The sequence below is a fragment of the Boleophthalmus pectinirostris genome, unplaced genomic scaffold (genome assembly GCF_026225935.1).
Source record: "Boleophthalmus pectinirostris isolate CB_2022bp ecotype Guang Dong unplaced genomic scaffold, ASM2622593v1 HiC_scaffold_13, whole genome shotgun sequence".
NCBI lineage: Eukaryota > Metazoa > Chordata > Actinopteri > Gobiiformes > Gobiidae > Boleophthalmus > Boleophthalmus pectinirostris.
The window spans coordinates 3932186-3956456 of NW_026571036.1; the positions used below are offsets into that span (position 1 = coordinate 3932186).

Below are 24271 nucleotides of genomic sequence, written 5' to 3' on the forward strand. Positions count from 1 at the left end.
TAAGGGGCTGAAAACGGTGCTAGGGTTTGGGCAGAGATTTTAATTTGAAGTGTAATAAATTTGTATCAGTTGGTTAAGTTTTTCAATGATACTAAAGTACAGTTAAGAGGTTGTCAAAAGAATCAAAAATCCGGCACCAATCGATTCTAAAACTAGTACTGAAGACAGAAATGAGGCTTTTTCATCCTGCTGTTTCCACCCCTCCTCTCCTGCTCCCTCTCTCCTTCTCTCATTACCTTATTTGGAGTTTCCTGGGCGGATCCCAATCACTCACCTGCTGAGCTTCCCTCCTGAGCCTCATCATTCAATCATCTCCTGCCATAAAAGCCCTGCTGACCTTCTCCCCAGTGCCAGATTGTTTTGTCATCTAAGTGGTGAAATCTAACTCAGTTCTTTGTGAATGTTGTAAATTTATAGACTTATCAGTTTTTTTTTTTTTTTTTCAAGTAGTGATGGGCAGATGAAGCTTCATGAAGCATTGAAGCCTTTTGTCCAATCGGTTCACTCCAGTGCAAAGCTTCCTGAAGCTTCATTTGCTCTAGCAGGACGTCTACTGGACGCAAAAAATATCAATTTACATGAATTTGAAGTGTGTTGCATTTTGCAGTGAATAAAACTGTCAGCAAAATAAAGAAGTATGCAAAACATGTATATTGTAGTGATGTATACTGTGTGTGTATAAATATAAATAAATAAATATACTGGCAGTATGGAAAATTATGAAAAAGCTAATGATCATTTCCAGTGAGGTGAGGGGGGTTGGGGTTGGAGTTTGGACAGTGATTGTGCTTTTGTAACGTTGGGTGATTATGGTTCAGGGGACACATCATTGGTTTTTATTTAAAAACAACAGTTTCTCCACTTCTGTAGAAATATTACTGTACATACCTTGTTGGGAGAAATAAGATCAAAATGTTCCCACACAGAGGACATCCTCCTCTTCTTAGCTGGCTCCATTCTCTCCTGAGTCTCTCTCCTCAATCTCCAAACTCTCTCCAAATTATCTCTGTTTTTCTCCAAACTATCTCTATCTCTAACTCTATCCAAACTGTCTCCAAACTTCCAAACTCTCACTGATCGCAACTCTCCATCAAACACCCACATTTTGAATGAAGCCTGAGCAGTTTATATCGCTGTCAAAACTCGCGGCAAAACCCGAACCACTTCCTGAATCAGTCACGTGGTACAGCCGGGCAGCGAGGCTTCGGACGTCATCATTTTCAGCTCCTCCCCTAAATGAATCAAGCCTCGATACGCGCTTCGCGGAAACGCCCCTCCCTACTCGACACACGCCTCGAAGACTCGATACAGAACGTCACATCACTACCAATCGGTTCACTCCAGCGCAAAACTTCTTGAAGCTTCATTTGCTCAAGTAGGATGTCAACTGGACACAAAAATACCAGAGAATAAAACTGTCAGCAAAAATAAAGAAATATGCGAAACATGTATATTTGTAGTGATGAAAGTATACTGTGCGTGTATATACTGGCATGGAAAATGATTATTTGGAAATGATGAAAATAGAAGTCGCGGCAAAATCCAAACCACTTCCTGAATCAGTCACGTGGTAGAGCCGGGCAGCGAGGCTTTGGACGTCATCGTTTTCAGCTCCTCCCCTAAATGAAGTAAGCCTCGATACGTGCATCGCGGAAATGCCCCCCTCCCCTACTCGGCTCAAGCTTCAAAGCTTCGGTACGGAACGACACATCGCTATTTTTTTTTTTTTTTTTTTGTCTGTTCTCCAGTACCTTGGTTGGGAGCCGGCGTAGGCCGACCAAACGTCTGTTTTTCCACGGACATGTCAGTTTTCTACGTCCTGTCCTGGCAGTTTTTTTTTTTTTTTTTTTTTTTTTTTTATATAATTTATTTTTTTATTTTTTTATATAAAGTTATGCAAATGGGTTTTTATGATCTTTCATTGGGACATTAAATTGAGCGGCTCTCGTAGCTCTCAGGAGTGAGCAAACACAAACAGTTGGTCAGCCAGCAACATGCCGAAGCACAAATGTTAAAGTGACCATATTTCCGTTCGGGGAGGGTGTGTGTGTGTGTGTGTGTAGTACAGAGTTTCTCAATGCAGTGTTTGCATGTGTGTATTTACATTTTTAAGGCTGTCAAATCAAATTTTACATATTTTCTATTCCCTTCCCATATCTTTCGTTCGTTTGTTTTTGGCAACCCCAAAATGCGTTACATTATAGAAGCATTTACATACACACATATATTTTAACATTGTCCAACAGTATGATGTTTTTATTTTACTGTGCTTTGTCCAGAAGGGGTTTTGCCACAGTCCATGGGCCAACAGTGAGCAGCTGCTCCAAAGAAATTAAATCCACAAAGTCTTTGTACCAGTTGTCTATGTCGAAGCATTTATATTTACGGTCCTTCCAGTTCATCATAGTACATTTAGCTGATTTAAAAACGTATAGTAGTAGTCATTCTTAACACTTTCCTGAATGTTTTTTTAGAATGATCTTGAGCTGTATCAGAGCGAGTATAAACGCCCATGGACACTGAGGGATTACACAGAAAAGTACTACCATGTAACGTGGAAAATCACATTCTGTATTGTCTTGAAAGTGTTTTTAATTATCATTGCTGTAGCAGAACTGGAATTGCGTATTGAGTCTATCTTAGTATTGAAATCGAGTTTGAAATGTTTACGCTGTCGGAGCTAATTAGCGGTGTTGTTTCCAGACCTATAGTGCAGTGTCAGTAATATTATTTATCTTTGAGCTCTTACGCTGGCTTTCACTGACATTTCTTCAAATCCAATTTTTCATAAACGTTAATTTAGTTTGGCCTTTCCCTCACAGGAGATCTGATAATGTTCCTATTGTCGCTGGACATGTTTTGTGCATTCTTGTGGCTTTAATTCCCTTTTGAAACATGCTTTTGGTCACACTTTTGGATAAATATTTCTCTGAACCGAGTTTAAAATAATGTTTATGTTTTAGAAAATACTACATATGAGCTCTTGAATGAATAATGGGGAAAATAAACCCCCTGGGAAAGCTGAGTTTGTGTCTGTTTGACCACAGAATGAGTCCGGTGATGGTTTCTGGGCTTAAAACCTGCACAGAAATCCACAATTGTTTCTGTGACATAACGAAATGGGCAGTATGCAAACTAGGGATGGGCATGATTAGCAGTGTTGTGGAGTAACAGATTACATGTACCGGCGTTACGTAATCCGAGTACAAATTATGAGTAACTGTATTCAGTTATAGTTATTGTTTTTCCATGAGTGGTAATTGGATTAGTTACTTTTGTTGAAATAAATGGATTACATGGCGGTATTTTCCTGTTTTCACATTTTGGGCTAAACCAGGACTAAAACCAGGACTAAAACCAGGACTAAACTAGGACTAAAACCAGGACTAAACTAGGACTAAACCAGGTCTAAACACAGGACTGACTAGGACTAAACTAGGACTAAAACCAGGACTAAACTAGGACTAAACCAGGTCTAAACACAGGACTGACTAGGACTAAACAGGACTAAACACAGGACTAAAACCAGGACTAAACTAGGACTAAAACCAGGACTAAACTAGGACTAAACCAGGTCTAAACACAGGACTGACTAGGACTAAACTAGGACTAAAACCAGGACTAAACTAGGACTAAAACCAGGACTAAACAGGACTAAACCAGGTCTAAACACAGGACTGACTAGGACTAAACTAGGACTAAAACCAGGACTAGGACTAAAACTAGGACTAAACTAGGACTAAAACCAGGACTAAAACCAGGACTAAACCAGGACTAAACCAGGTGTAAAACCAGGACTAAACAATATGACACTAACAGTAGGTGGACATAATTTAAAGCAGCAGTGATCTCATATAGAAATCATTTCTCTATCAATCATATTTTTAAAATGGTTAAGTAAAGACTGGACTTTTTATTGTCTTTAAGCAGATAAAACTTCTCATGTTAAGATTTCCTCGTCTTTACTTCTTTACAGCAAACAAAAGTCTGTTCATGGAGACTTGGGCTCAACAGACAATTTGAAGAGAACAAACAAGAATTTTCAGGATGTGGTTGATACATTCATGTTTGTTTGTTTGTCTGTCAGCAATATAACTCAAAAAGTTATGGACCGATTTTGATGAAATTTTCAGGATTTGTTGGAAATGTGAAAAGGAAGAACTGATTTCATTTTGGGGCTGATCCGGAAGAAATCCTGGATTCTGGATCACTTTGAAATTTTAGTTAACATTGTGGTAAATGGGGCCAAAAATTTAGTTTCTCAATATCTGGGTTAATTATTGACCAAACCCCATGAAATTTGACTCAGGGATGGACAGTGGGATCCTCTTTCATATTCCAAAGGCTGATCCGGATCTGATCCACAAGACTGATTTTATCGCAATTTATATAAAAAATGGGGGTGGTCCTTGGCGGAGGTCTGCGCTCTCTGACTGCTTTTCTAGTTTTAAAAAGCACAACAATATCAAGTAATCCAAAGTATTCAGATTATGTTACTCACTTTAAGTAATTTAATGGATTATGTTACAAACTACATTTTGGGGTATGTAATCTGTAATCTGTAGGGGATTACATTTTAAGTCACCTTCCCAACACTGTGCGTAGTGTAAGTAGATGAGGCTGCGTCTGACACAAACACTGGAGTTGTGCCTCACAGTCCCACGTTTTGCCTCTGGCTCCTTGGAGACACTGTAAACACACTCACTGCGTCCTGGGTACGATCGGGATTTTTGAGTCTCCCGGTTTCATCATGGGGCGTTTAAACACAGTGTCCCGGTTACTGCAACATAAAGTTGAGTCACATGCGTCCAAAAGACAAACACTTTTCAGTCTTTTCATCCCAACAGAAGCCAAAATAAATAAAGTGACCAACATAAATGAAGTGAGTGACAATAATATCATGGACCATCACAATATATCGAACTATAAATAGTCTCTTTGCTTAAATGAAGAGCTGTTTAATGTTCACGCTGGAGATCACACACAAGTAACATTTAATTGGAAATGTGAACGACCTCACAAAAACATTGGATTTCACAAAAAAAAAAGTGAATGGAGCATGTACAGGTGAGTGAAAAGGAGCAGCTTCGCCCTGGACCTTTTGGACTTACTCTTGGTGTGGAGCTCCCGTCTTGGTGAGCAGAGTCAGGACGAAGAACATGAAGATGACGAAGACCGCCAGACCCACCCAGAAGCCGATCACAATGGAGTCTGCACACAGAACAAAGTCAGGATTATTCAGAAGTGCTGTGACAAAAGTACAGAGTCCATTTTTACACAATACCATGACTCAAAAAAGCTGTACTATTATTCAACCCCGTAGTCACACTTGTTGTCAGTGGAAAGAACATGCAGCCATAAATAAACATACTCTTCACCCTCCTGCCGTGTGAGAGGTCTTATATTGTTCTGTATCAAGTGTAGCTTCTGTGCACGTCTGTTCAGACTCTACACTGCATTTCTTTGTGCTGTACTGGCACAAATGTAATGACAAGAATAATCTAATCAGATGAAATTACATCGTCCAGAACAAATAATGACAAAAACAACATGACATATTTAGATCACTGTTACTTTTTTATTGTTTTGAAAATGCTATATTCACCACAAACGACACATTAACACGTTTTATAAGTTTCACGTTCATTTTTGACCCTGAGTCCCCCCCCCCCCCCTTTGCTCTCTAAGCTAAGTCACTCCTCCTTCAGAGCACAACACAATCAGCGTGCCATTTTTGGTTCTAAAGTTCCATATGTTTTAAACAGACCATGTATGAAACATGGAACAAAAATTATTTCCCAGATTTCAAAGACCTGAAAATCATGTAAATAAATGGATGTATTTCATCATATCTTGTGTTATTCCATCTTTGAACTGTTGATGAAGGGACAGGATGAAGGATTTAAAAAAAAAAAAAGTATTTAAAATGATAAAAATTTGCTTAGGACTAACATATTTCATAGAAATAGTTTCCTTTAATTTTGAAGTAATATTAAAGTATCAGAAGAAAAAAGTGACAAATTATGTAAAATCCTGCACCTTCTACTTGTTTGTACAATTTTCCCTCCATTACTTTCCCTCCGTTACCATGACCTTTCTTAATAAAAAATCTCATGAGTCAAAAAGTAAGAGGTTTTTCAACCTAATCTTGTACCATATGGTAGAAAACTATATGAAGCAAATATTCAAACCAGTTTGTTAAGGATATGGAAGTGAGAACCAAGAGTTATCACTGTTTGGATTTATTGCCCAAAAAGTGCTGCATATTTCATTCCCTCTGTTACCGACATGAGTTTTTAATTTTTTTGTCAACAACTTGAAAGAATATCACAGGTTTAACTTGACCCTGTTGGAGTGTAACTCTTTCCTACATTCTGATACTTTACTTATTTCAATAGTTCCTCTAGTTTCTGAATAAGAGACATTTGAATGTCAAAAATCTGCCCCCGTTTCCCTCCTGTTACCACTTGACCGAACCCATTTTAAACCTTTTCAGGCATGGGAACAGTTTTGCAGTGAGATTTTTCTATTTAATGAGGAAAGACATTGTTAGATTTAAAATAAAAACTTTTTTTTCTGTGTATATAGGTCCCTTTTCATTACTAGACCTCGTTACTGAAGATTTACTTTACTTTAATCAACAGTTAGGTCACAGTACATTTGGTTCTTCTATATAGTCTTTGTTGAGTCCCTGCAGAGAAATCAGGACTTTGTAATTGACTGTTTTCAAGAACTGTGCGTGCTTTTGTCGTGACCGAACCCGTGTGTACAGTTTGTAATGGTCAGTGTGTATCATCATTAAGCAGCTTCATTACTGAGCCGTATAAAACACACGAGGCGTATTACGGAGACGCAGGAAGAATCAAAGCCACATGCCTCAAATAAATTGACCATAATAGGCTGGGTTCATGTGGCAGCACAAAATTCTAGATCAGGGGTGATCCCAAAGGGGCCGGATCAGAAAACTCATGTCATATAAACCCCAAAAAAAAAACAATAAGTTCAAATATTTGGGCAGAGAAACACAAATCTATTACAGAAATATTTTTTAATTGATGAACTCTTTCTTTTACAAAATATTATAATATTATGAACAACCTGAAACTTTGTGTTGAAATTGTGTTTTTCTTAAAGTTTTAAAATGAACTTGTCTGTAAACAGGAATAAGTCCATTTTTCTTGTAAAATCCTGCACTCGGCTCCACTTTTCTCATGTTGGACATTTTTCTGATGAGGGTGTCACGGTCAACAGTCAAAACGATCGTCCTTTAAGAGCGTTTGGAAAGAGACAAGTCTTCATTTGTGCTGCTCTGGTGGGAGGGGCCACGTACAGAGACGCTGGAGACGCTGCTGTGATAAACACCACAGAAAATTACCAATATTTTAATAGAAAATATTATTAAAATATTTTAGTAGAAAATCAGCCGAGGGCCAGATTAAAGGTCTTGGAGGGCCGGATCTGGACCCCGGGCCTTATGTTTGACACCTGTGTTCTAGATGCTCTGTAGCTGGAGATTGCATCATGATATTTTATAAACCACTCATATTCACAGTAACATTAACGTTTGACTTTGGGTTTTTCAGTATATGTCCACAATAATATCTTAAAAAATATCTTGAATTTAACAAAGAGAATAATTAAACATTTCTCTTCTGTTCACTTTGTCCCAGTTTTCGTGGTAGTTACTGTAATTGCAATCAGACAAACACTTATTATACTGACACAAACTGAATAAAATATATTTTCCTGCAGCAACACTTTGAATCAGAGCTCCTCATCAACTTTATTTTCTTGTACTTTTCTCAAGATCTGAGCTGTAGAGTGGTAAATACTGTATTTTCTGGACTATAGGCGAGTTTCATTGTTGACAAAAGCGCGCGTTGCATGCTGGGAATTATTTTGGTCGGCGGCAAGAAACACTAATTCAACATGACGGACGGAGCGAGAAAGCACGTAAAGGGTATTGATCCTGGTTATTTATCCACTCTAACGGCAGAGGACCCAAGACCATTTGACCAGAAATTGGTCATAAGCATCGACGGACGACAAATCACCCTTTTCAACCCCGACAAAAGGTGGAACAAACCAAATTTCTGGTCGGAATCTCCAACTACCTGGACAAATATTCACTTGGGCGACATCCACAATGACTTGGTGGAAACTCCTGGGCCATTCACAGCAGAAAAGATGAAAACCTCCAAGAGTCTCGATGTGTTGTTGAACTTGTTGGAGTCCACGGTTTGTTAGGATCTTCTACGTTTGCTCTGCGGATGTTTGAAAGTCGTTTAATTCACCGTTAGCGGTTCTTTTCACTCAGAATACGAAAAAGACATTTTCCTTCTTCCGTGCTTCTATTTGTGCGTCCGATAATGCAGCAGGAATTTACCATTATCGGGGATAAATACACGAGGTTACACACTGTGTTTGACGCTACCGTGTTTCTTGCCTCCGACCAAAATATTTCCCAGCAGCAACGCGGGCTTTTAATAACAATGACGTCAGCTGGGTGCACTCGTAAAGCTTCAACCCCATCAAAAAACGACACAATCCAGAGAGACCTACACACAAATCCACTCGGGCATCCCAGCAAACACCCACAGACACACTCATGTGCCGCTTTACTGAACAACTGAGTCACTGCGAACACGCCGACAATCCGCTGGTCCCAGACACACCCTCCCTACACGCCACAACTGAACAAAGCCCAGAGTCACCGTGAACGAACAAACAAACAAAACCACTCACCCATCACACTGTTGGGTTTCATTTAAAGTCCCACGTGGTTTATTTGTGAAAAAAGTTTGAAAATAGACCATTTAATGACCAGTGTTGGGAAGGTGACTTTTAAAATGTATTCCCCTACAGATTACAGATTACATACCCCCAAAAGTAGTTTGTAACATAATCCATTACTAGTTACCGTGTAATTTACCTTAAGTTACTTAAGGTGAGTAACGTAATCTGAATACTTTGGATTACTTGGTTTGCTATAGAGAAGCAAAGACATCGTAACATAAGATGTTTTATCTGCTAAAAGAAAATAAAAAGCCCAAACTTTACTTAACCGTATTAAAAATATTATTGATAAAAGAGACACGTCCGCGCAGCATGATTTAGTCCTGTTAAATCCTGGTTTAGTCCTGGTTTAAACCTGGATTTAGACCTCTTTTATACCTGGTTTAGATCTAGTTTAGACCGGTTTAGTTTCCAGCAATGAGTGGAATTATTGAAAAAAAAAAAGGGCATATAGTCCAAAATGTGAAAACAGGAAAATCCCTCTGTGTAATCCATTTATTTCGACAAAGTAACTGTAATCCAATTCCCACTCACTGAAACAGCAACTGTAACTGAATACAGTTACTCTGATTACGTAACTCTGGTACATGTAATCTGTTACTCCCCGACACTGTTAATGATAGTGCGCCTTATAATCCAGAGCGGCTAATAGTGCAGAAAACACGGTAAAAACAAAGAAAACCACTGGGACAGCCTGTATGCTCCGAGGTGTGAAAGAAAACATTAGGGGCCTGAATTGATGATTCTGCTAAAATGACTTGGGCACAATTCACACAGTCTTGACTTCAGTGAGGACGGCAGCGCGAGCATTTTGAAAGGCCCATATTACGCCATTTTTGATCCACGTTATAATGCTGTTTCTTCATCAAAAACTTCAAAAATCTGTCATGTTTGAACTCCATCTTGAAAAAAATGTGTTTTTGGGAGTTTTTTAAAGTGAGGTAGTGTCAGAATAATTTTATTATCCCATATTTGCTAAATACTTGTGTGATATTCCAGGCCTATGAGTTAACCATTTATGTACTACAATTCTTTGATTTATAATGTACCAATCACTTGTATGAAAATGAATAACCTCTGTGTGTTTGACAACTGTGTGCAGTGTCCTATCGCTCTAGTGAACCTCCAGATGATTCCTCACATGAAGCCAACTCCCACTGTCACACATGCAAGAGTTATGATGGTGTCTGACCTAAGGCACCTCCTGATTGTTAATCATGTTTTATGTGTTTGTACTATGCATAGCTGCACCAGTTTCTTATTATGTCTTTGCTGTTTCCCCTTGAGAATTATCATTCTGTAACTAGGGCCTCCTAATGAAATAAAAAGAGGAGAACGGCCTTGAGTCATCAGAACGTGTGGAGACTGTTGGTTTTGATGCCCACTCTCTGCCCGTTCTCCTCGCGAGTAAAACTGAATTAATCTCTTGTCTTTCTTCTTGTTTTAATGTTTAGATAAACCTAACAGGTAGGGAGGAGCAAGATCTCAGATGAGGACGGAGAGCCTTCCAAAGCTTGGGGATCACAACAGGGAAAGCTCGGGCTCCCCTGGTTTTGAGGCGGGATGGTAGAAGTACTGAGGACTGGAAGGTGAATTTACACTTCATTATGAGCATCCTGCCTGTGATGGGATGCTGAGCTGACTCATAAACATCAAGGAACTTCCAGAAAAAAGAACTTTGAAAGCGGTTTGTTTGTAGCTGAGCCTGTCTTACATACGATTCAGGTTCATTTTGACCAGTTTTGACATTCAACAGTAGTAAAAATACACTAAACATCATTCTTTGATCCTGAAATTTGATGACTTTTCCAAAATTTTGACAAAATACACAAAAATTAAAATATTTAAAAATGTTACACTTTTATATAGAGGCTTTGCACCGTCACGTGACCCATAAAGCACCGGTACCTACGCCGCCATGACACTGGGCAACACTATGTCATTGACTTCAGTAGAAACATGGGCAGGTTTTGTTGTGTATTTGGTTGTTCTAGACGCTCTGAAAGGGATAAAACGATTAGTTTCTTCACTGTTCCTCTGGAAATGACTCATCAGGATCAAACAAGGGAATTATCAGAAAAAAAAAAGGTAATTATGTCTAGAGAACATAAACCGCGAAGAGATTTCCTACGGTACCATCAAGACACACTCCCGTCACTTTCATCAAGGTATTTGCTATTTAAAGTGTTTCATATCTTATTTAATGAGAGAAGCACATTTACTGAACTAAAATGTAAAAAGAAAACATTTGCAGTGTGAGTGGCAGTAGAAACTGTATCTTCCAGCGCAAATATAAACATGTCACTCGTCGTAGGACCATGTTTTCTTTATTGTCTTGCTTTATCCACAACTATGTCTTCTAGAATTGAATCACTTTTTGTGAGTGGATCTTTCTAATGTTCACGAGGATCTTTTCATGGCCGATTCTTTCGAGGTTCGGCTCACAGACTCTTCGACTCCTGCGTCGTGTTGATCACAGGAGCCCAGTGTGGGTTCGTTGAATCGTAAACTAGTGCGGGTTTTCCTGGATAAATTAATGACATTTTAGTTCAGTAAATGTGCTTCTTTCATTAAATAAACTACGAAACAATTTAAATAGCAAATACCTTGATGAAACTTCAGGTGTGTTGATGGTACCATTGGAAATCTCTTCGTGGTTTATGTTCTGTAGCTATAATCCGCGTCTTTTTTTTCGATAATTCTCTTGTTTGATCCTGATGAGTCATTTCCAGAGGAACAGTGAAGAAACGATTTATTTTATCCTTTTCAGAGTTTCTAGAACAACCAAATACACAACAAAACCTGCCCATGTTTCTCCAATGCTGCTGAAGTCAATGACATAGTGTTGCCCTGGTGTCATGGTGGCGTAGGTACCGGTGCTATCGGGGTCACATGACGGTGCAAAGCCTCTATACCGCTGCTCTGAATGCACTGACTAGTTTGAAATAAGCAGAATGGCTGCAGTGGATAAAAATGGTTATATTATATAATTTCCAACAGTTCCAGAATATTCATGTCAGTTTCAAATGCAATAAATATCATCATCTTTTATGGTTTTATTTGTTTTGTAAAACAGGACATGATACTGTGTGATAACAGATGTTTTTCTCAAAATCTTCCTGCTCTCCGAAACATTACATTTATATATTACATATATTTATTCATGTGGGACAGTCTATTTATTTGGTAGAGACACTTACTGTGAGGGAATTCTTGGTCCGGGCCAAATTTAACCTGGACCAGACTGTGAAAGCTTAAGAAATGAACAGTATGTGAGGGTTAAAGACGGAAAAAGAGTTGATACAGACTCTGGCAAAACACTGAAATTAACCAACACCTAAAAGTTGAATCTTTTGAACAAAATTGCTTCAATAATATTCAGTTTCAAAACATTTCCGGTAAAGCATCCAGAGCTTTAGTTACTGCGCCCCCATGTCCCACAGAGCGTGAAGTGAGACCTCCTGATATGACTGGAAAACAGGACAGGTAATTACTGTTTGATAATGTGACCTGAATAATATATATCTGACTGTGCGAAGGTGAGTCAATATCAACAATATCAACAAAAGATGAAACTCCAAGTGAAAAAACAAACGGAAGTGTCATGCGGGTTTCATTTACACTTCTGACACCTCAGTTACATCATGTGGTAATACAGGAAGTCAGTGTTGGGAAGGTGACTTTTAAAATGTAATCCCCTACAGATTACAGATTACATATCCCAAAATGTAGTTTGTAACGGGATCCATTAAATTACTTAAAGTGAGTAATGTAATCTGAATACTTTGGATTACCTGATTTGCTGCAGAGAAGCAAAGACGAGGATATTTTCGCATAAGACGTTTTGTCTGATAAAAGAAAATAAAAAGCCCAGACTTTCCTTAACCATATTAAAAAAAATATTATTGATAGAAGAAGAGGAGACACGTCCGCGCAGCAGGATTTAGTCCTGTTAAATCCTTTTAGACCTGGTTTAGACCTGGTTTAGACCTGGTTTTAGACCTGGTTTTAGTCCTGGTTTTAGTCCTGGTTTAGACCTGGTTTAGACCTGGTTCAGACCTGGTTTAATCCTGGTTTAGATCTGGTTTAGTCCTGGTTTAGACCTGGTTTAGTCCTGGTTTAGTCCTGGTTTAGTCCTGGTTTAGACCTGGTTTAGACCTGGTTTAGTTCTGGTTTAGACCTGGTTTAGACCTAGTTTAGACCTGGTTTTAGACCTAGTTTAGACCTGGTTTAGACCTAGTTTAGACCTGGTTATAAACCTGGTTTAGTGTCCAGCAATGAGTTGAATTACAGAAAAAAAAAGGAGGGATATAACCCAAAATGTAAAAACTGGAAAATACTGCCATGTAATCCATTTATTTCAACAAAGTAACTGTAATCCAATTACCACTCACTGAAACAGTAACTGTAACTGAATACAGTTACTCATCATTTGTACTCTGATTACGTAACTCCGGTACATGTAATCTGTTACTCCCGACACTGCAGGAAGTACTCCGCTGCGTTTCTATACTTCATCACCGTCACTAGAATCATCTGGATGATCTCAGCCCCGGAATTGCAAATCTGCACTGGACTCAAAGTCAAATGGAGCTGTTAAATTAAAAAACACCACTCACAGTATTCCAACACGGCTCAAAGTTCACAAGAGTCAAATTTGTATAATACAGGACTTTAAAATAACGTACAGATGCCTAAAATTTATACGTAAAGGGACAGTTCAGAATTTTTGGACATTCATTTCCTAGTGAGCCAGATTGTTGGAGACGTGTGGAGACGCTTTTTAAAATATTCCATCCAGTCCTGAATTATTATGCCAGACTGTCAACGTAAATGTCTGTGTTGAAAGAATAAAAAAAATAAAACTAACTTGAAATAAAACTAACCTTGCCTATCGCTTGAATCATCGCATGTTAAGGGACTATTTTCTCATATATCAGTCCGCCGCTGCCAGGCTTTCTATCAGGAAGCACAACTCGCTACTGCTGCTGCTCAGACATAAACCCTTCAAATACAATGTTGGTTTTACTTCTAAAATTGTTCTATCAACACAAACATTTACATCGACAGTCTGGAGAAACAACAGATTTGTTTCGGGTGTTTTGTGGAGTGGTTAAAGGTTGTATAGAGGATTTCTTAAGGGAAGAGAAATACAGCGACCGTCCTTTTTCAATTTTTTCAGATGTTTCTCCCTAAGTAGAAACATCTCCTCCCACCGCTTTACTCTAGAAATCACGTTTGTTTACATCCGTACGTGTTCAGAATTACTGTTGAAGTTTCCTGTCTAGAAATATTTTATCGACCGACGCGTCGATTTTTAGACCCTTCGTCCGCTTCAGTCGCGCCATCGCTGGAAGAGATCTCCAAGAATCACCTCAGTTTGTCTTCGCTCCTTTTCTCCTTCTCTTCTTCTTTCATCGACCTCAAAAACGGACTTTCTTTTGCGGCGAACCTGGTCGTGGATTCTCGTCCAACATCGCAACAAACTTTGTGCGAACTGTGAGGAAGCGACAGTTTGAAAAAGCCTCGAAGAACCGCTGCGTAAACCACGATATCCCCGCTTGCCCACAAGTCACTTTCACTAGAAACATAGAGAGTTTGATTGATCTAACAGCCAATAAAAAAAGAGGCAGCCTCGTTTTCTATTGACTGAAGTTTATTTGGCCTCAACACCTCCACAGTTGATAGATTTTCATTCTTTTTTTTTAGTCATCATAATTCCAAAGCTGCTGCGTCTCTGTAACGGTATTTTAAACTTTCATTGACAATTTGAAACAAAAACAAAAATCCTCCATACAACCTTTAAGGGCCTGTTTACACGAGAACACTTGTGTTCATGAACAAACTTGTAAATGTTTCGATCTCCAGCAGTGTGATTCTGAAGTGAATAATGCAAATAATAATAATGCATCAGTTTTATACAGCGCTTTTTTTGGACACTCAAAGACGCTTTACAGAGCTTTATTCATTCACTCCAGACCTGCTACTACTGTACCCACAGACTGAGGGAGGCGAGGCTGACAATCTACGCCACAGGTGTCAAACATTAATGTGGCCCTTGGGTGATTTTCTACTAAAATATTTTAAATGTTGAAATAGAATTTTTCTTAAAGTTTCAGGTTGTTCATAATATTATAGTATTATAAGAAAGAGTTCATCAATTAACCTGTTACCACCCACCTCATTTTGGTGTGTGCACAATAGCACTACATACCCAAATGCCATAGCTTATTAAAAGAAAACCTTAGAACCCACATGCTTGTGTGAGGCACCATTTTAAAGCTTAGGCCTTCTAGTTTCTGTAGATATGTACATGAAGACTGTGAGTGCTGCCTAACCTACAGTACAGTCAATTAAAATTGAAAAAAAAAATTGTATTTTTTTGCTTCGAAAAAAAAAAAATAAAAAAAAAATAAAGGCCTTAGCTTGGTCATACTTCATGCTAGGCATTTGTGACTCACTACACTCATTGTTCAAGTTGTTGGCAACAACTGTGTAGAATTTCAGATCTCTAGGACAAAGGGTTTTGATGCTGTGAGCCTTTGTGTAAACAAAATGACAATTCGGCACAAGATTGCCAAATTTGTGCCAAAATAAAAATAATAATATAATAATAATAATCATTGTTATTATTATAATACTAATTCTTCTGAGCTTTAGGCCTGTTTTCTCAAGAAAAAAAACTAAAAGTAGCCAAAATTGTCTTCCAAGTGGAAGATCTGCCTTCTATAGCACCGCTCGCACTGCTCCCTGTCTCCCTCTCTCTTATGCTTATAAACACAGGGTCCGTTTCCAATACAATCTGAATGTCCCACCCACCGTTTGAAAGCTCTGGTGATAGGCTAAAACAATATGTCAATCACTTTCTGGAAGATCCAATGACTGAAGAGATTTCCCGTAAACAAACTGATGACGCGTGCGTAAAGCCAGGAAGTACGTGAGTGCCTTAGCTTCTTCAGCGGCTTGTCCCACCTAAACCCCGCCACCGACAACAGCGGGGAGGGTCTCATTTTGAAGCTAAGAGTGTGAGGAAAACAAGCGTACCCAACAGTGCTAGCAAACCTGCTAGAAACGCAGTGGAAGAAGGGAGAGAAGAGAAACCTTTTTTCATATCATTGTATCCATCGATTCATACAGACGAGGGTTTTCTGGATTATTTACCCACATGGAATTATTTTATGGAAAAAACAACTTGATATTCATTTTCTGTGGATTATTACAGACTTATTGAGTACAACTTTTCATGGACTGAACGTGTTTTGGACCGACAGAACCGGCTCAAATGTAAGAAACGCGTATTTTATTCTTTGATTATGATGTGAATTTTTAAGTTATAGCGTTTTGGGCTCGTTGTGTAGCATAAAATGAATGATATGGTTGTTTTATTGAGAAATTAAGCTTTCAAATGATGTATGGCCAGTAGTGAAAACAATAATGAAGGTGAAAATACAGAGTGAAAATCGCCCGCCGGCGGGCGGGTGGATGGTAAGTGGAGTTCTGTAATAGATTTGTGTTTCTCTGCACAAATATTTGAACTTATTGTTATTTTTGGGGTTTATATGTCATGAGTTTTCTGATCCGGCCTCTTTGGGATTAAAGTCAGTTGGATACGACCCCCGGACCAAAATGAGTTTGACACCCCTGGTCTACGCCATCAGTCCCTCCGACCACCACCATTACTCAAGCACACACCACGTTTATACTAGGCAATAAGGGTGAAGTGCCTTGCCTTAGGACACAACAAAAGTTTTTATAGTTTTTGCCCCACTGTGGCTCCTGATTTTCCCAGAGGTCTCCATCCATTTACTATCCAGGCCCGGACCTGCTGAGCTTCTGAGATCTGACGGGATCAGGCTTTGACGCTCCGGTATAGCCACAAGTGAAGTGTTTTTGCACGTTTTCTCCCCGACAAAACCCACGACGTCGACGAAACATCCTGCACCGACAAAGACTCCTGCGGTCGCACCCAAAAGGCCGAGGAAGATGTTCACCAAAAAGTTCTGTAAGGTAGAAGTTACGCAGCTGTAGGCACCATAACGGAATAAATGAATCTTCAGTTCGTTACATAAAGAAGGAGGAAAATAACAAAAGGACGACAGCAGCAATAAGTTTTAAGAAAGGTTTGTAACTGTCCTGTCTGAGAAAAGTGTATAAAGTTTGTGCTGAGAGGTTGTACCCACTTAAAACAGATATAATCATTGTAAAAAATAAAGCTGACTACTTCGCAGATTTCACCTATCGCGGGTTATTTTTAGAACGTAACCCCCACGAGAAACGAGGGACCAGTGTATAGAAATTGTAGATTGATATGCATATTGTACACTGAAAAAACGGTCCGAGGGGGGTTGCTCAAATTGCAAAAACAAATTTGATGACAATAACATGACTTTTTTACGTTTCTCTGTCAAGTATGTTTAAATCTTACAAAGGTCACTTGATTGTGGTCGATGTGAGACCTGCATGTTTTAATCAGGTTGAGGAAACATGACTTTATTATAATCTCTGGTGAGGCTCCTCCCTCTGGAATTCTCCTCCCCAAAACTTTAGGAGGGAAAATTGAAATGTAACAGGACACAGGACAGATCCAGGAGCAGAGGACACACAGTGTGGAGCAGGAGGATTATGAAGCTGATCTGGAGGTAAGACTTTTTAAAGATTTTATTATGTGCTTCTCTGGCCTAGAATGTCGTCATTGTTAAAACATGTTTGTGGTGTTTTATTTGAAATTAGAGTTAATGTAAGGACAGCTTGAAACAAATTGTCTTTGACTGTCCATCTACAAGAGTGTGACAGTTGTACTCAGATGTGATTGTGTTTGTTCCAGAGTCGTCTACAAACACAGAGTGACGTCCAGGTTCTGCTGGAGCTGTGGGGAAGTTCATGAATGTTACAGCTGATGTTTCAGAAAAAAGGAAAATGTTAGAGAACCAACAAAACACAGACCACAGATGAACAAAGTAAGTAAACCAACAAAAATTATTTTAAAATTTTTCAAAATGAACTTCCTATTGAAACTGTTATCGTACTTGTACAAGGTGATGTGGCATTAGGAGACTTTATACCAGATGCCCTCCCTGTTACTGTGTTTAGAGGAAGAAAAGCAGCACATGGTGAGTTTTGTTTCTGCAGATACACTTCTAATGTTCTTGTTCTTCTGTTCTGGTCCGTTATTGTAGTAATAATTGTTATAAGTGTATTTAAACATGTAGAACAGAGTAGATCATCAGAATGTGATCATCATGTGTTATTCCTGTGTCCACAGAGACCAGAGCTTCTTCACTGGAATAAATCTTCACACTGTCCAGCTCCAAACTGTGTGTCTCTGTCCCTGTGTGTTTGATTCTGTTTAAGACAAGACGGAACTGTGGAAAACTAAAGACTGTTTTTGTATTCTTTTACAGAATTAGATCAATTAAATTAAATTATACATACTTATACATTTCATGATAAGGTACCATAAGATAAATCTGCATATTCAGCAGGATTTGTTCAAATTTCATCAACATGAAAAAGTGACGTTCATGTTCTGAGATAAATATGTGTAGAGGGGTTCGAAAAAAGTTTCAAAGCCTAAACATAATTTTATTGCGTGCAACCGCTGTCCATAACTTTTTTATGCAAATCCAGCAACCTTTTTTTTTCAGTGTAGGATAGAGCTAACATTTTTGATTTAGTAAAACCTCATGCTTTGTTGACGTGTAATATTGTGTGTGAGAGAGAGTGGACCGTGTGAATTTTTTTTATTGTTGCCTGAATGTAATTGCGTTGCCAGGTGAAAGGACGAGGAACAGGTGTCAAAAACTGTCAAAGAACACAACTCATTGAACCTGCACTCACCACTGAACCACTAACATGCACTTTTAAAGATGAGAACGAGGATTTGAAAATCATAACGGAGCGGCATGTTACATTAGTGTACATTAGCGAGAAGTTTTTAGATGCTCGACTAATGGAAAATGGAAACGGAAAAGAAAAGATGATGGAATAACTTGTTTTTCTTGTGCTCTGAGGTGTCACCGGTGTCAGACTTGGAGGAAGCTTGGTCGGTCGTGAGTGGCACAAAACAAGAGCTGGACTGTGTAGCCTAAAAGTGTGGTGCAGCTTGGTTAGAAATGTCTTGAAATACATTATTACCACTTAAAGGTTGTATGGAGGATTTTTTTTGTTTCAAATTGTCAGTGATAGATTATAAAGATGCAGTAGCCTTGTAATTATAATGACCAAAAAAAAGAGAATAAAAATTCATCAACTCTGGACGTGGTGGGGCTAAACATTTGCCAATAGATAACGACACTGCCTCGTTATCTGTGAGCTGACAGGCTGTCAATCAAACTCCCTACGTTTCTAGTGTAACTGACTTGCCTGCGCCGCCGGTACGTGGTTTACGTACGACTGTCACACAGTCCACAGACGCAAGACGCACAGACGCTGTTTACTCCACCAACGCAACAGTTCTTAGCGGCTTTTTTGACCTATATCTTCCTTGCAGTTCGCACAAAGTTTGTTGCAATGGCGACAAGAATCCAGGAGCAGTTCGCCGCAAAAGAAAGTCCGTTTTTGAGGTCGCTGAAAGAAGAAGACAAGGGGAAAAGCAGCGAAGCCAAACTAAGGTGATTCTTGAAGATTCATTCCAGCGATGGCGCGACTGAAGCAGACGAAGGGTCTAAAGACTGACGCACTGGTCCACAAATTACTCCTGGACAGGAAACTTCTGCTTATTATGAAAACGTACTTTATTTCCAAGAGCGAGACAAACGTTTTTCAGGACACGAAAGCGATATCCTATGTCTGAAAACGTAATTTTCAAGGCAAAGAAAGAGTCCACTTGCTGCTGCGTGTTGTAGCTAGTTCATTCACACTGAATCTCTGCGCACTCTTCTCTGCACCCCTTTCCTGCTCCTCTCCCCGCTGCCCGCTCCGCTCTTCCCCTGCTCCTCACTTCTCGTCCGCGAACGAAATGTCCGCACACCCGCTCCCCCTGCTCCTCACTTCTCCGTCTTGCCTAACCAACACTGTAGTTAGTTGTTTACAAGTCATGTGCAGCACCGGCTGTAAACAAACCTGTTTCTGGCGTAAGGAGGAGGAGGGAGGAGGTGTTTCTACGTAGGAGCTGTAGGGGAGGGGGGGTGGTTTCACACATGCGCAACATTTGAAAAAGGACAAACAGTCGCTGGATTTCTCGTTCCTTGGAAAATCCTCTATACAACCTTTAACTTACAGTGGTCCCTCGTTTATCGCGGGGCTACGTTCTAAAAATAACCCCCGAAGTAGTCAAGTTTATATTTTACAATGATTATATCTGTTTTAAATGTGTAAAACCCCTCAGCACAAACTTTATACACTTTTCTCACACAGGACAGTCACAATCCTTTTTACATCTTTCTAAAAACTTATTGCTGCTGTCGTCCTTTTGTTATTTTCCTCCTTCTTTATGTAACGAACCGAAGATTAATTTATTCCGTAATGGAGCCCTACAGCGCAGAGTCCTACACAGGTCCATTTTTTTTGGAGACCCGCACCCGCGCAGTACAGCACCGCGCCCGCCCGTCAACCCGAGATTATATCAAAGTTTTGCGGACTGAACCAAGACTAAACCAGGACTAACCTAGGACTGATTCCAGGACTGAAGAGGAAGAGTAAATCAAGACTAAACTAGGACTAAAAGCAGGAAGTAAACCAGGACTAAACCAGAACTGAACCAAGACTCACTGTCGGGACGGGCTCGGGGGTGACTGCAGGAGAAAGGACTGGTGTTCCGGCGCAGAGGTCTACCCGGCACTACCCACCCGCATACCCACCCATAAAATTCCAGAACGTTAAAACCCGCCTGTTTCAGCGTCTATTTCCCCGCGGGTACCCGACCTGGTGCAAGACTCTGCTACAGTACTTCTGGTTACACCCTGATCATCAGAAGACCCACTAGTCAGAAAATCATTCCCTCTTCTATTGGTTTGTCAGCAAGCATTTCTCTTGATCAATTAAATGTATATTTAATGAAAGCAACAGGGAATAATCCCTGGATATCAGGGAAGAATTAGTAAACTTTTGGATGTTTACCAATTAAAAATGGCTGCAACATCAAAATTTTTAGAGATATTGACAGGAAAATGCATAATCATGCATAACAGCATTAGCTACGGCCAACATTGACTTAATTAGTTGGTTTACAAACCCACCAATGCTTGTATTAAAAGAAAAAGATTTAAAATAAAATTGAAATGAAGGTTGTAGAGCTCGAATTACTGAACATTTTGCAAGTTGTTGCCTGAAAATCAGACAATTATTAAAAACCCTGTTCCACTTAAGACAGACATTTCCACCCAAATCTTTATTTCCTCAAACATTTTTGCTGTATTTTAAGGGTTTAATATATTTATTACTTTTAATATTTACTTTTAAAAACATTTAAAACTTGAAATACAGTTTCATTTGTAACAATTTTTAACACGACCTGAACATGGATTTTCTGACTAGAGGCTCTTCTGATGATAAGACTGACCCCGTCCTTCTACCTTCCTTCAGCGTGTCCAGAAGTCCAACTTTTTGTGCGATGGTTATCATCTTCCTCTGCCTTTTGGGTGCGACCGCAGGAGCCTTTGTCGGTGCAGAACGTTTCGTCGACATTGTGGGTTTTGACGGGGAGAAAACTTCTTCAGAATCACACTGCTAGAGATCCAACATTTATGTAAATTTGGCAGCTGAACGCATTCTGTACTGTACAGGAGCCACGACACGGAGGAAATTGGCTGTAGATCATTGTCAATCAATCAGGACGCAGCGGGAGGAACACAATACAAAAAAAAAAAAAAGCGTGCAAAATAGCGAGGTGAACCGCGATATAGCGAGGGACGACTGTACTTGATATTTAATGTGAGAATTGTTTTTCTATGACTTTATTAAGCCATACGAAAACAATTCTCTTCTGTCTCTGCTCCTTTCAAAACACAAATAACAGCGCTGCATCGTCATTACAGTTTTACACTTTTTGATTTATATAAAAGCGTGATGTAAACTGTGTCTAAAATCACATTAAAGAAGAACTGGAACTCCGAGTAGGATTTTTCACGTTCATATTTTACTTATACTTTACAATACTTTTACTTTTTTAATACTTTTTCCCCCACTCCTAAAAACCCTCTCACTTGGCAGACAGAATCTTCCGGACTACGGGAGCGAGAATGAGGAAAGTGGCTGTTATTTGTGTCCACCGTTGTCTGTTGTAGTGGCAGCCGAGGGCTCCATCGATCGCAGCCTCCTGTGGGTCCGGGTCCAGCAGGTCAAAGAGCTTTATTGGCCTCAGTGGAAGTGGTTCTCGAGGATCCTAGATTTCTGCAGACAATGTTCCTTCCTTAGGTTTTCATTTGCACATTTTAAGCCACGATATTGATCTAAAACAACTTAGTAAAAGACAAGACCGTTGATATTTTGATGATGTTTTGATTTGTTTTTATTATGATTTTAATGTATTTCTTATTCTGTAAAGCACTTTGAATTACTTTGTGTACGAATTGTGCTATACAAATAAACTTGCCTTGCCTATTTGTGTGGGAGCTGACGTCGCTGTAAAGTATGGAGTAAGAAAGCTGTCAAAAATATTCGTGCACATAAAATAGAAATCCGTACATATTTGGCTGTAGTTGCGCATAAAATAAATATTTGTAAACTCTCAAATGAGTCCAGTCGTACATAAAATATATTGTGTGTATTTTATCCATCAGAATACGAATTGAAAAATTACAACGTCATGAATTACAATCACGAAATGAAAATTTACGATTACGCTTTCATCAGTACGAATACGAATTCACAGACGGAACTTTACTGTCAAAAATACGTCATCACTTCACAGACATTATTCATCGAGCAGAAGAAACATCGATCAAGATCAAGACTGTGCAGCTCAAGTTTGTAGCAGAGTAAAAACAGAGTAAAAGCACAAGAAGCTACAACAGCGACCAACAAGTGGGTTAATTAAAATCTATTGTAAAAATGTCTTGAATTCGGGAACCGAACGCTGCTGTATAATATTGTGTAGAAACACCTCCTTTGAACGGGAAATTGCACCTATATGTTAGAAAACATAGTGGAGCCAGTTGGCGAACATCAGACGTAACGTTATCCCAGGGCTAATTAGCAAATATCAGGTTCTCTGTATGTTTAGATTAAAACATTCACGACTACACCCACAGCGAGCATCAGTCAGTCTTCACTTCAGCTGCATTTCAGCATGCATTTCATGAGTTATTTTACAATGGGTTTTTCATGTTATAATGGGGTTATAATGGGTTTACATGAGTTATAATGGGTTATAATGAGCAAATCCATCCACGTCACGGTGACGTTAAACTTACCGGTAAATACTGTAAACATACCAAGGTGTTGCCTGTAAACACCAACATTAATTGATGCTGGAAGCTGCATTAAACTGTAATGTGGAACATTTCATTAGCTGTGACGTCTGTAACCAGGACAGTTTGGTGTTTGGTGTAAACTGGGACATTTCAGCGTCCTGAGGAACTTTTGGTGGCATTTCATGCGAGAAATGCAGCTGAAGTGAAGACTGACTGATGCTCGCCCCGTCCACACTAGTTTGTATTCGAGTCGTTTTCGTTGTGGGTGCAGTGTTCGTCCACACTAATCCGATTGAAAACAACTCCAGAGACGGAACAATCTGGTGCCGCCAACTCCCACGAATTAATTTAAGTACAGATCTGATCCGGCACCGTGTGGACGCCTGAAAACGCTGACGTAGGTCTATCCCCGCGAAAGTAATTCACCGCCAAAACACTAAGAGGCTAGAATATATGTCCATTCATATAAACGGTCTGTGTACTAGAGTTATAACTTTTTTACAACCTCTATTCCCTGTATCATATGTTGATGAACTTTTGCTAGTAATTGACCTTCAGTTGGTCATATTTTTGAAAAAAGTCCCCAAAATGAAGTTTTCGTAAAACCGAAAAAAAAAAAAAACAGAACAATCCGTGTATCATTCGTTCATTCGTTTTTCAATATAAAACCAAAAATAAGAAAATGAAAAACAACAGTTTTCTTCATTATTTGTCTCCAAAACCAAAATGAAAAAAAACGGATAATGATTCGTTTTTTCAGTTTTTGATTTTGTGTTTAAATGAAGAATGGAAAAAACGGATAACGACCGTTTCCGGTTTACGTGACTTCCGTAACTGCGATGCCGAACTTTTGCGCTGCATACGGACTGAACCAGGACTGATCCGGGTCCGAGACCAGACCGGGATCAGTTCGGCATCGCAGAAAAAAAAAAAGTGAACCACGTGATTATGTAAAACAACTGGGGTAGGACTCCATAAGTTTTTTAAACTTCATCCTACTCCTTTTGAGCACCAGGTCCCAAATATGTCATGTACACATCACTATTTTTGTTATTGTTTTTGAATTTAGTTGTACCTGGCTCAAACAAAGAAATAAGTGAAATAAAATAAAAAAATCTGTGAAA

At 39.2% G+C, this 24271-nt stretch overlaps 1 protein-coding gene across 1 annotated transcript in view; it reads right to left on the reverse strand.

Annotated features, from left to right (window-relative positions):
• The window catches only part of mrap2a (melanocortin 2 receptor accessory protein 2a), a 72601-nt gene that overhangs the window by 25423 nt on the left and 22907 nt on the right, over nt 1–24271 (reverse strand). Inside the window, exon 2 of the mRNA XM_055149444.1 lies at nt 5112–5211. Coding sequence (XP_055005419.1) covers nt 5112–5211 — 100 coding nt within the window. The remainder of the gene's footprint in view (nt 1–5111; nt 5212–24271) is intronic.